The sequence below is a fragment of the Kogia breviceps genome, chromosome 6 (genome assembly GCF_026419965.1).
Source record: "Kogia breviceps isolate mKogBre1 chromosome 6, mKogBre1 haplotype 1, whole genome shotgun sequence".
NCBI classification, from domain to species: Eukaryota; Metazoa; Chordata; class Mammalia; order Artiodactyla; family Physeteridae; genus Kogia; species Kogia breviceps.
Genome location: NC_081315.1, coordinates 105,537,573 through 105,550,032, shown reverse-complemented (window position 1 = coordinate 105,550,032; position 12,460 = coordinate 105,537,573). Strand labels below are relative to the sequence as shown.

Genomic DNA, 12,460 nt, shown 5'->3' with positions numbered 1-12,460 from the left:
ACAGCTGGTTGAGGTGGAGCTGGGTTTGCATCCAGGTCTATCTGATTCTGAAGACTGTGCTTTTCAAAGAAATTCCAAACTTCCTGTTTGACAAAAGATTGCCTCTTACCCAACAGAGGGCCAAAAAGAAGAAAAAGAAACAAGCAGTCGAAGAACATCCTGATGAGATGAAGGAGCCAGATCCCGGGGAGGAGCCTGTGAAACCTGTCCCTCCAGAGCCCACAGATTGGGCTGTGATAGAGCAACAGGTGAGGGAGAGAGCAGCCCAGAGCCGGAGGAGGCCAGGGGAGCCCACGCTGGTCCCAGAGTTGAGCCTTGCAGGGAACGTGACACCCAACGACCAGTGTCCCAGGTGAGCAGATGCTCCAAACATGAATGAGGTTGACATGTGACACACACACTGCACCATTTGGAGTGTACATCTCCTGACTGACATGGAATGATCAGGAGAATCATGAAGTCTCTGTAGATATTTATTAGGTTGGACGATATGAAATTGCAGGTATTTGTCCAGATTTTGGTGATTTCATATGGATCACCTGCCCAACACATTACCATTGGCCCCTCAGGAGCTCATTACCGGAAGCTGCCTGTAGGGGACACTCTGCACAGTGCCTGCCTGCATGGCTTCTGGTTTGGAGCCTCTATCTGTAACCTCAGTGTGTCTTTTTTGTCCACTGCTGGCACAGACACCCAGATCTCTCCTTGGCCCTTGATTTCAGCTGCTCCTAGGCCAGCTGCTCTCTTTGAAGGCCTCACAGAGCCTCCCAAAGGAACTGTGGATATTCCCTATAGTTTGAGATAAAGTCAAGGCCACCTGAGGCACACCCTCCAGATCTGGTAGAATTATATCTCTAGTCATTCGTATGTGATCCCTAAAAGTTATATAACGTTTATAAATCTATACATATAATAAGTTCTCAAACACACATATATATGTTCATCCTTTGTTTAGAAATTTATAATTTAATAAAAATATTTTAAGTTTGCTATTTATTTCTTTCCTATACTTTACAGAGATGGGTCTCAAAGTGTAACCCCAGGACCAGCACCATCAGAATCCCTGGAGAACTTGTTAGAAATTCTCAGGTTCTACTGAGACCTGCTGAATCAGAAATTCTGGGTTAGGACCCAGAAAACTGTGTTTTCACAAGGTTTCCAGGTGATTCTGATGCAGGTTAAAGCATACTGTTATCTATTAAAGGAAATATATTGAAATAATTATTACCACCAGATCCCAGGCCTAATACTCCAGTACCCAGAAGACCTATCATGAACACAGGGTATATCTCAGACTTGAATCTTCAGTACTCCACCATAGAAAGTGAGAAGTCAGCATCGGAGATATTAGGATGCAGGGGTTAAGCAGGATGTCTTTATAAGACCCCACAATCTGCTTAGTTTCAGATTCTCTTCTTCTATTCTATTCTATTCTTCTATTAATATGCTAATAACTTACTTTTACATTGTAGCTTCCTGTGCATGTTCATGTATTCTCTCTACTTCATAGAATTCAGATGCTATACATAAGTAAACTAAATTACCCCAGCACTAAATTAGCTACTTTCAGGCGACAACTACTATACCATATAACTTTGTTATGAACATTCAAAATATGTGATTTTGAGCATGTTTTTTAAAGGGAAAATTTAGGCTTGATTTTATAATCCTTTATGGTGAGTCCCATTTTGACCAAGAATGTATACCTCAGTCTGAAGTTTCTGAGTTTTCACTAGGCTTGGAGACTATAAACCAGATTGCCCCAAGCCAGTGAATATAAGCCACCCTCTTCATCAGGCCATCAGGTCAAAGGGGGCCATGCTGAAGATGGAGGTGTTTTAGGTCTGTTGGTGGCATGAGGTTGCAGTATTGGGAATAAGCCTCTAAAAAACCCTGAGTGAAGTATTTGGGGGTCTTGGATATTTCTCAAGATTTGTTGTTAAATGTCTTCTATAGAAAAAAAAAAATCAAGTCAACTGAGCAATTTCATGCCTGGGATGGGCCTAAATTATGGAGAGGTAAAAAGTTAAAACTACCCACTCAATTTAATGAGTACAGAATTTCTATTTGGGATGATGAAAACATTCTACAGAAGGACAGTGGTGTTGGTTGCACAACATTGTGAATAATGTACTTAATGCCACTGAATGGTACACTTAAAAATAGTTATAAGGATAAGTGTTATGTTGTGTCTATACATCATAATATTTAAAAAAAATACCAACCAAAAAACCCTGAGTTTGTTTTAGATTTTTATGTTCTAACCTTTTAATTTCCTTAACAAACTTGAGTTGCTATTGGCTTAACCAATAACTGGAATTTGTAGTGGGCATCTCTGCAAATACATAAAATTGAAGACCTCTCTTGAAGGTTTTGATTTTTTTGAACTTCCTGGCTATAAGAATGACATGCTTAGACAGACCTTCAAGATGGTGGAGGAGTAAAACGTGGAGATCACCTTTCTCCCCACAAATACATCAGAAATACATCTACATGTGGAACAACTCCTACAGAACTCCTACAGAAAGCTGGCAGAAGACCTCAGACCTCCCAAAAGGCAAGAAACTCCACACGTACCTGAGTAGGGCAAAAGAAAAAAGAAAAAACACAGACAAAAGAACAGGGATGAGACCTGCACCTCTGGGAGGTGCAGAAGGAGGAAAAGGAGGAAAAGGAGGAAAAGTTTCCACACACTACGAAGCCGCTTCACTGGTAGAGATGGGGCGACGACGGGGGTGAAGCTTCGGAGCCATGGAGGAGAGCACAGCAACAGGGGTGCAGAGGGCAAAGTGGAGAGATTCCCGCACAGAGGATTGGCACCAACCAGCACTCACCAGCCCGAGAGGCTTGCTCACCCGCCAGGGCAGGTGGGGGCTGGGAGCTGAGGTTCCAGCTTCGGAGGTCAGATCCCAGGGACAGGACTGGGCTTGGCTGCCTGAACACAGCCTGAAGGGGGCTAGTGTGCCACATCTAGCCGGGAGAGAGTCTGGGAAAAAGTCTGGACCTGCCTAAGAGGCAAGAGACCATTGTTTCGGGGTGCGCGAGGAGAGGGGATTCAGAGCACTACCTAAACAAGCTCCAGACATGGGCGCAAGCCGTGGCTATCAGCACGGACCCCAGAGACGGGCATGAGATGCTAAGGCTGCTGCTGCAGCCACCAAGAATCCTGTGTGCAGCACAGGTCACTATCCACACCTCCCCTCCCGGGAGCCTCTGCAGCCTGCCACTGCCAGGGTCCCGTGATCCAGGGACAACTTCCCTGGGAGAATGCACGGCACGCCTCAGGCTGCTGCAACATCACACCGGCCTCTGCCGCCGCACGTTGGCCCCGGATCCATACCCCTCCCTCCCCTCTGGCCTGAGTGAACCATAGCCCCCTAATCAGCCACTCCTTTAACCCCCTCCTGTCTGGGCAGGGAACAGATGCTCTCAGGCAACCTACACACAGAGGCCAAAATTTAAATTCGGGGCTAAATGCAAAGCTGAACCCCAGGAGCTGTGTGAACAAAGAAGAGGAAGGGAAATTTCTCCCAACAGCCTCAGAAGCAGCAGATTAAATCTCCAGTCAATCTAATGTACCCTGCATCTCTGGAATACCTGAATAGATAATGAATCATTGCAAAATTGAGGCGGTGGACTTTGGGAGCAGCTGTAGACTTGGGGTTTGCGTTCTGCATCTAATTTGTTTCTGGTTTTATGTTTATTTTAGTTTTGTATTTAGAGCTTATTATCACTGGTAGATTTGTTTATTGATTTGGTTGCTCCCTTCCTTTTTGTTTAATATATATATTTTTTCCTTTTTCTCTTTTTGTGACTGTGAATGTGTATGCTTCTTTCTGTGATATTGTCTGTATAGGTTTGTTTCTACCATTTGTCCTAGGGTTCTGTCTGTCCTTTTTTATTTTTTATTTTTTTAGTATAGTTTTTAGCACTTGTTATCATTAGTGGATTTGTTTTTTGGTTTGGTTCCTCTGTTTTTTCTTTCTTTCATTTTCTTTTTTTAATTACTTTTTAATAATTCTTTTTATTTTTTACTTTAATAACTTTTTATTTTATTTTATATTCTTTCTTTCTTTCATTCCTTGTTTCTTCTTTGTTTCCATTTACCTCTAAGCCATGTGGCTGACAGGGTCTTGGTGCTCCGGGCGGGTGTCAGGCCTGTGCCTCTGAGTTGGGAGAGCCGAGTTCAGGACATTGGTCCACCAGAGACCTCCTGGCTGCACATAATATCAAACGGCAAAAGCTCTCCGAGAGATCTCCATCTCAACGCTAAAACCCAGCTCTACTCAATGACCAGCAAGCTACAGTGCTTGACACCTTATGCCAGACAACTAGCAAGACAGGAACACAACCCCCCCATTAGCAGAGAGGTTGCCTAAAAGCATAATAAGGTCACAGACACCCCAAAACACACAACCGGACGCAGTCCTGTCCACCAGAAAGACAAGATCCAGCCTCATCCACCAGAACACAAGCACCAGTCCCCTCCACAAGGAAGCCTACACAAACCACTGAACCAACCTTACCACTGGGGGCAGACACCAAAAACAATGGGAACTACAAACATGCAGCCTGCGAAAAGGAGACCCCAAACAGAGTAAGTTAAGCAAAATGAGAAGACAGAGAAACACACAGCAGAGGAAGAAGCAAGGTAAAAGCCCACCAGACCAGAAAAATGAAGAGGAAATAGAGTCTACCTGAAAAAGAATTCAGGGTAATGATAGTAAAGATGAGCCAAAATCTTGGAAATAGAATGGAGAAAATATAAGAAACATGTAACAGGGACCTAAAAGAACTAAAGAGCAAAGGAGACAATGGTGAACAATGCAATAAATGAAATTTAAAATTCTCTAGAAGGAATCAATAGAAGAATAACTGAGAAAGAGGAATGGATAAGTGACCTGGAAGATAAAATAGTGGAAATAACTACTGCACAGCAGAATAAAGAAAAAGGAATGAAAAGAATTCAGGACAATCTCAGAGACCTCTGGGACAACATTAAACACACCAACATTCGAATTATAGGGGTCCCAGAAGAGGAAGAGAAAAAGAAAGGGACTGAGAAAATATTTGAAGAGATTATAGTTGAAAACTTCCCTTATATGGGAAAGGAAATAGTTAATCAAGTCCAGGAAGCACAGAGAGTCCCATACAGGAAAAATCCAAGGAGAAACACACCAAGACACATATTAATGAAACTATCAAAAGTTAAATACAAAGAAAAAATATTAAAAGCAGCAAGGGAAAAACAACAAACAACATACAAGGGAATCCCCATGAAGATAACACCTGATCTTTCAGCAGAAACTCTGCAAGCCAGAAGGGAGTGGCAGGACATATTTAAAGTGATGAAAGGGAAAAACCTACAACCAAGATCATTCTACTCTGTCTCATTCAGATTCGACAGACAAACTAAAACCTTTACAGACAAGCAAAAACTAAGAGAATTCAGCACCACCAAACCAGCTTTACAACAAATGCTAAAGGAACTTCTCTAGGCAGAAAACACAAGAAAAGGAAAAGACCTACAATAACGAAACAAAAACAATTAAGAAAATGGGAACAGGAATGTACATTTGATAACTACCTTAAATGTAAGTGGATTAAATGCTCCCACCAAAAGACATAGACTGGCTGAATGGATACAAAAACAAGACCCATATATATGCTGTCTACAAGAGACCCACTTCAGACCTAGAGACACATACAGACTGAAAGTGAGGGGATGGAAAAAGATATTCCATGCAAATGGAAATCAGAAGAAAGCTGGAGTAGCAATTCTCATATCATACAAAATAGACTTTAAAATAAAGACAATAACAAGAGACAAAGAAGGACACTGTATAATGATCAAGGGATCAATCCAAGAAGAAGGTATAACAATTTTAAATATTTATACACCCAACATAGGAGCACCTCAATATATAAGGCTAATGCTAACAGCCATAAGAAGAGAAATCAACAGTAACACATTCATCGTAGGGGACTTTAAAACCCCACTTTCACCAATAGACAGATCATCCAAAATGAAAATAAATAAGGAAACACAAGCTTTAAATGATACATTAAACAAAATGGACTTAATTGATATTTTTAGGACATTCCATCCGAAAACAACAGAATACACTTTCTTCTCAAGTGCTCATGGAACATTCTCCAGGATAGATCATATCTTGGGTCACAAATCAAGCCTTGGTAAATTTAAGAAAATTGAAATCATATCAAGTATATTTTCTGACCATAATGCTATGAGACTAGATATCAATTACAGGAAAAATACTGTAAAAAATACAAACATATGGAGGCTAAACAATACACTACTAAATAACCAAGATATCACTGAAGAAATCAAAGAGGAAATCAAAAAATACTTAGAAACAATGACAATGAAAACACGACGACCCAAAACCTATGGGATGCGGCAAAAGCAGTTCTAGGAGGGAAGTTTATAGCAATATAATCCTACCTCAGGAAACAAGAAAAATCTCAAATAAACAACCTAACCTTACACCTAAAGCAATTAGAGAAAGAATAATTTTTTAAAAACCCCAAAGTTAGCAGAAGAAAAGAAATAATAAAGATCAGATCAGAAATAAATGAAAAAGAAATGAAGGAAACAATAGTAAAGATCAATAAATCTAAAAGCTTGTTCTTTGAGAAGATTAAAAAAATTGATAAACCATTAGCCAGACTCATCAAGAAAAAAAGGGAGAAGACTCAAATCAATAGAATTAGAATTGAAAAAGGAGAAGTGACAACTGACACTGCAGAAATACAGAGGATCATGAGAGATTACTACAAGCAACTATATGCCAATAAAATGGACAACCTGGAAGAAATGGACACATTCTTAGAAAAGCACAACTTTCTGAGACTGAACCAGGAAGAAACAGAAAATATAAACAGACCAATCGCAAGCAATGGAATTGAGACTGTGATTAAAAATCTTCCAACAGGGCTTCCCTGGTGGCACAGTGGTTGAGAGTCCGCCTGCCGATGCAGGGGATATGGGTTCATGCCCCAGTCCGGGAAGATCCCACGGGCCGCAGAGCAGCTGGGCCCGTGAGCCATGGCTGCTGAGCCTGCACGTCCGGAGCCTGTGCTCTGCAGCAGGAGAGGCCACAACGGTGAGAGGCCCGCATACCGCAAAAAAAAAAAAAAAAAAAAAAAAAAAAAATCTTCCAACAAACAAAAGCCCAGGACCAGATGGCTTCACAGGTGAATTTTATCAAACATTTAGAGAAGAGCAAACACCTATCCTTCTCAAACTCTTCCAAAATATAGCAGAGGGAGGAACACTCCCAAACTCATTCTACGAGGCCACCATCACCCTGATACCAAAACCAGACAAAGATGTCACAAAGAAAAAAAACTACATGCCATTATCACTGATAAACATAGATGCAAAAATCCTCAACAAAATACTAGCAAACAAAATCCAACAGCACATTAAAAGGATCATACACCATGATCAAGTGGGGTTTATCCCAGGGATGCAAGGATTCTTCAATATACACGTATCAATCAATGTGATAAACCATATTAACAAATTGAAGGAGCAAAACCATATGATCACCTCAACAGATGTAGAAAAAGCTTTTGACAAAATTCAACACCCATTTATGATAAAAAACTCTCCAGAAAGTAGGCATAGAGGGAACTTACCTCAACATAATAAAGGCCATATATGACAAACCACAGGCAACATCGTTCTCAATGGTGACAAACTGAAACCATTTCCACTAAGATCAGGAACAAGACAAGGATGTCCACTCTCACCACTATTATTCAACATAGTTTTGGAAGTCCTAGCCATGGCAATCAGAGAAGAAAAAGAAATAAAAGGAATACAAATCAGAAAAGAAGAAATAAAGCTGTCACTGTTTGCAGAAGATGGCATGATACCATACATAGAGAATACTAAAGAGGCTACCAGAAAACTACTAGAGCTAATCAATGAATCTGGTAAAGTTGCAGGATACAAAATTAATGCACAGAAATCTCTTGCATTCCTATACACTAATGATGAAAAATCTGAAAGAGAAATTAAGGAAACACTCCCATTTACCACTGCAACAAAAAGAATAAACTACCCAGGAATAAACCTACCTAAGGAGACAAAAGACCTGCATGCAGAAAACTGTAAGACACTGATGAAAGAAATTAAAGATGATACAAACAGATGGAGAGATACACCACGCTCTTTCTTGGATTGGAAGAATCAACATTGTGAAAATGACTATACACCCAAAGCAGTCTACAGATTCAATGCAATCCCTATGAAACTACCAATGGCATTTTTCACAGAACTAGAACAAAAAATTTCACAATTTGTATGGAAATGCAAAAGACCCCGAACAGCCAAAGCAATCTTGAGAAAGAAAAATGGAGCTGCAGGAATCAGGCTCCTGGACTTCAGACTATGCTACAAAATTACATTAATCAAGACAATATGGTACTGGCACAAAAACAGAAATATAGATCAATGGAACAAGATAGAAAGCCCAGAGATAAACCCATGCACATATGGTCACCTTATTTTTGATAAAGGAGACAAGAATGTACAATGGAGAAAAGACAGCCTCTTCAATAAGTGCTGGGAAAATTGGACAAGTACATGTAAAAGAATGAAATTAGAACACTCCCTAACACCATACACAAAAATAAACTCAAAATGGATTAAAGACCTAAATGTAAGGCCAGACACTATAAAACTCTTAGAGGAAAACATCGGCAGAACACTCTAGGACATAAATCACAGCAAGATCCTTTTTGACCCACCTCCTAGGGAAATGGAAATAAAAACAAAAATAAACAAATGGGACCTAATGAAACTTGAAATTTTTGCACAGCAAAGGAAACCATAAGCAAAATGAAAAGACAACCCTCAGAATGGGAGAAAATATTTGCAAATGAAGAATCTGACAAAGGAGTAATCTCCAAAATTTACAAGAAGCTCATACAGCTCAATACCAAAAAAACAAACAACCCAATCCAAAAATGGGCAGAAGATCTAGATAGATATTTCTCCAAAGAAGATATATAGATTGCCAACAAACACATGAAAGAATGCTCAACATCACTAATCACTGGAGAAATGCAAATCAAAACTACAATGAGGTATGACTTCACACCAGTCAGAATGGCCATCATCAAAAAATCTACAAACAAATGCTGGAGAGATTGTGGAGAAAAGGGAACCTTCTTACACTGTTGGTGGGAATGTAAATTGATAAAGCCACTATGGAGAACAGTAGGCAGTTAAGGCAGTTAAGGCAGTTCCTTAAAAACCTAAAAATAGAACTACCACATCACCTAGCAATCCCACTACTGGGCATATTCCCTGAGAAAGCCATAATTCAAAAAGAGACATGCTGCAATGTTCATTGCAGCAATATTTACAATCGCCAGGACATGGAAGCAACCTAAGTGTCCATTGACAGATGAATGGATAAAGAAGTTGTGGCACATATATTCAATGGAATATTACTCAGCCATAAAAGGAAATGAAATTGAGTTATTGAGGTAGATGGGCCTAGAGTCTGTCATACAGAGTGAAGTAAGTCAGAAAGAGAAAAACAAATACCAATGCTAACACATATATGGAATCAAAATTTAAAAATAGTTCTGAAATACCTAGGGGCAGGACAGGAATAAAGACACAGACGTAGAGAATGGACTTGAGGACACGGGGAGGGGGAAGGGTAAGCTGGGATGAAGTGAGAGAGTGGCATGGACTTATATACACTACCAAATGTAAAATAGGTAGCTAGTGGGAAGCAGCCACAAAGCACAGGGATATCAGCTCTGAGACACAAGAGGGAGGAGATATGGAGATATATGTATATGTATAGCTGATTCACTTTGTTATAAAGCAGAAACTAACACACCATTGTAAAGCAATTATACTCCAATATAGACCTTTAAAAAAAAAAGAATGATATGCTTGCCAGGATACCTCCTATCTTCTATTGTGATTCAAATGACCTTTAAAAATAAGGAACATTTCTTAATCCCCTACAGCCAGTGAGCAGTGAATCACCATCAGAAAATGTTAAGAAAAAGCTTGGATCTTGGAAAAGCAGAGTTGACCCAACTGCTACAATATGCTATTATATTTTTAGGTTAAAACATCCTACCCAAACATAAATCACTAGTAGCCTTTATGGTCTGAACTCACTCCATTTAACAAATAATATAATTCTGTTTACTTTAAACTTTGGGATACAAATGTAAGGGTTGTTTGAAATAATTAAGGAGACCGTAGCACAGTGATGCTTTAGCACAGTTCTAAATCCCCTGTGGCCTTTTCAGGGCCTCTTATTTCATATCACACATACTATTATATTAAGCTCTGCAAGACCTATGGCTGCCTTCGTTCAATGAAGGCTAAAGTGACTGAAGCTCCAGCTCCAGTGTATCTTATTCTGGTCAGTGCCCATTTGTCAAACACTCCAGTTATACTTAGTAAATGAATACTCACCCACCAGTGAACGGTCTCACTCTGCAGGGTGGAGGTCTTGCGAAGGGAGGATGTCAAGAGGCGCTCGCTGTATTTAAAGGTGACCTTCAACAACAAGGAAGTGTCCAGGACCGACAGTCGGCCACTTGGGGCTGACTTCCGTGTTCACTTTGGACAGATTTTCAACTTGCAAATATTCAACTGGCCGGAGAGTTTAACACTGCAGGTACATATTTTAATTATACTCACTGTCCCAAGAATTTTTGGTCATCACAGGTGCAAGATGGTTTTAAATCATCCATTGGCTATGCTGGTGTCCTGATAGATTCTCAAGGGGAACAGAAGGTCAGCTCTTCCTGGGTACGTCTTAAGGTCTTGGCAGAAAAGATCTGGTACCCCACTTGGCTCCTAGAAATGCTGGCAGAGTACCTGTCCACAGTGCTCATGTGTGTGTCTCTAGACGAGGTGGGAGGATGAGGGAGGATGGGGGACAGTAGAGAGGTCTCTGGCTCATTCATCGGAGAACTTCAACGTCATGCTGTACCAAGATCCTAGCATAATATACCAGAGAATCAACTTCTATAATCACAGGTGGTTATAATGGGGGGTTGGGGTATAGGTGCTAGGATCCCCCCAAATAAATAAAGCTCCCCACTAGCCTAAATGCCACCATTAGCAATATATTTATTTGTGTCTGTTTTAGTTTCCTAAGGCTGCCATAATGAAGCACCACAAACTTGGTGACTTAAGACAACAGCCGTTTATTCTCTCACCGTTCTGGAGGCTCTGAAGTCTGAAATCAAGGTGTCAGTGGGGCTGTGCTCCCTCCAAAAGCTCTAGAGAAGAACCCTTCCCTTCCTCTTCAGTTCCTGGTAACTCCAGGTGTTCCTTGGCTTGTGGTAGCATCACTCCCATCTCTGCTTCCATCTACACATGGCCTTCTCATGTCTGTGAGTCCTTTTTGGTCTCTTACAAGGACTCTCTCGTTGGACTTAGGACCCACCCTAATCCAGTATACGCTCATCTGGATCTTTAACTAATTACACCTGGAAACACCCTATTTCCAAATAAGGTCACATTCTCTGGTTCCTGGTGGACATGAATTTTTAGAGGACACTATTCAATCTACTACAGTGTCTTAGGCTTGCTGTTCCTATGGCGAAACCTCTCTTATGATGCTGACAGATTCTCTTTTATGATACTAATAGGCATGTTACTTAGGCTTGCAAATATGTGGCACAGGTGCCTTTGTTTGCCATCTACCACCCACGCAGAAATCACTAATCCTCATCCACCACTTGTGCAGAAATTTCTCATTCTTATCCACCACCCTTGCCAGAAATGACAATTGATCATGCCTATTTTCCCCCACTGAGCCTGGATATAACTTCAGAATCCTTCTCAACACTGTACTCCAGGCTGCCACTACCTACTGATTGTAACTGACATTAAGTCTGCAGATACAATTACAGCTACGTAATTATTAAAATATTTAAATACTTCTCTACTGAATAGCAAAGTGTTTCCATCCTGGACCCCCAAAATACCACCCTGGCCACATAGACCCCACTTCCAAGACCCTCTGGACCTTCTTACAAGGGACCAGTTAAAGGATATGTCAGAACAAGGTTAATGCCTCCAGGACCCTGTTCCCTTGTACGGTAACAGCTCTTGCGATTGGTTAGCACCTACCTGGCTGTGAGTACTGTTCAACGTTTTGAATATCAACCCCTGTCTAGACTCAGGTAGTTGAAAACCTTCTAAACCTGGTAGAGGAAGTTTCAAACAGCTAAGATAGGGGGTTATTTTGACAGTGGGAAGGAAGCACAGTAGAAATGCTCAGAATGAAGTAGGGATGCCAGGAAATGAGACAGTGACCCTGAACGGGTCAGCACTGGGCGCCCAAGGTCAACCACCTGGGTTTGGGGCTTTCCAGAGACTGTAGCAATTTTGTCCTTCTCCCTTCATCCCTGATCTGGGGGTGGTGAGGGCTGAGGG

The 12,460-nt window shown here is 40.9% G+C and overlaps 1 protein-coding gene and 1 long non-coding RNA gene across 5 annotated transcripts in view; one reads left to right on the top strand and one right to left on the bottom strand.

The window, feature by feature from the left end:
* Positions 1 to 12,460, top strand: part of CC2D2A (coiled-coil and C2 domain containing 2A) — a 136,590-nt gene that overhangs the window by 65,352 nt on the left and 58,778 nt on the right. For all 4 annotated transcript variants that reach the window (XM_067036370.1, XM_067036369.1, XM_067036372.1 and 1 more), the window contains 2 exons: positions 117 to 352; positions 10,511 to 10,688. In XM_067036370.1, coding sequence (XP_066892471.1) covers positions 117 to 352; positions 10,511 to 10,688 — 414 coding nt within the window. The remainder of the gene's footprint in view (positions 1 to 116; positions 353 to 10,510; positions 10,689 to 12,460) is intronic.
* The window catches only part of LOC136794392 (uncharacterized), a 45,495-nt gene continuing 37,111 nt past the window's right edge, over positions 4,077 to 12,460 (bottom strand). Inside the window, exon 3 of the long non-coding RNA XR_010841115.1 lies at positions 4,077 to 11,013. This is a non-coding gene — a long non-coding RNA (uncharacterized lncRNA). The remainder of the gene's footprint in view (positions 11,014 to 12,460) is intronic.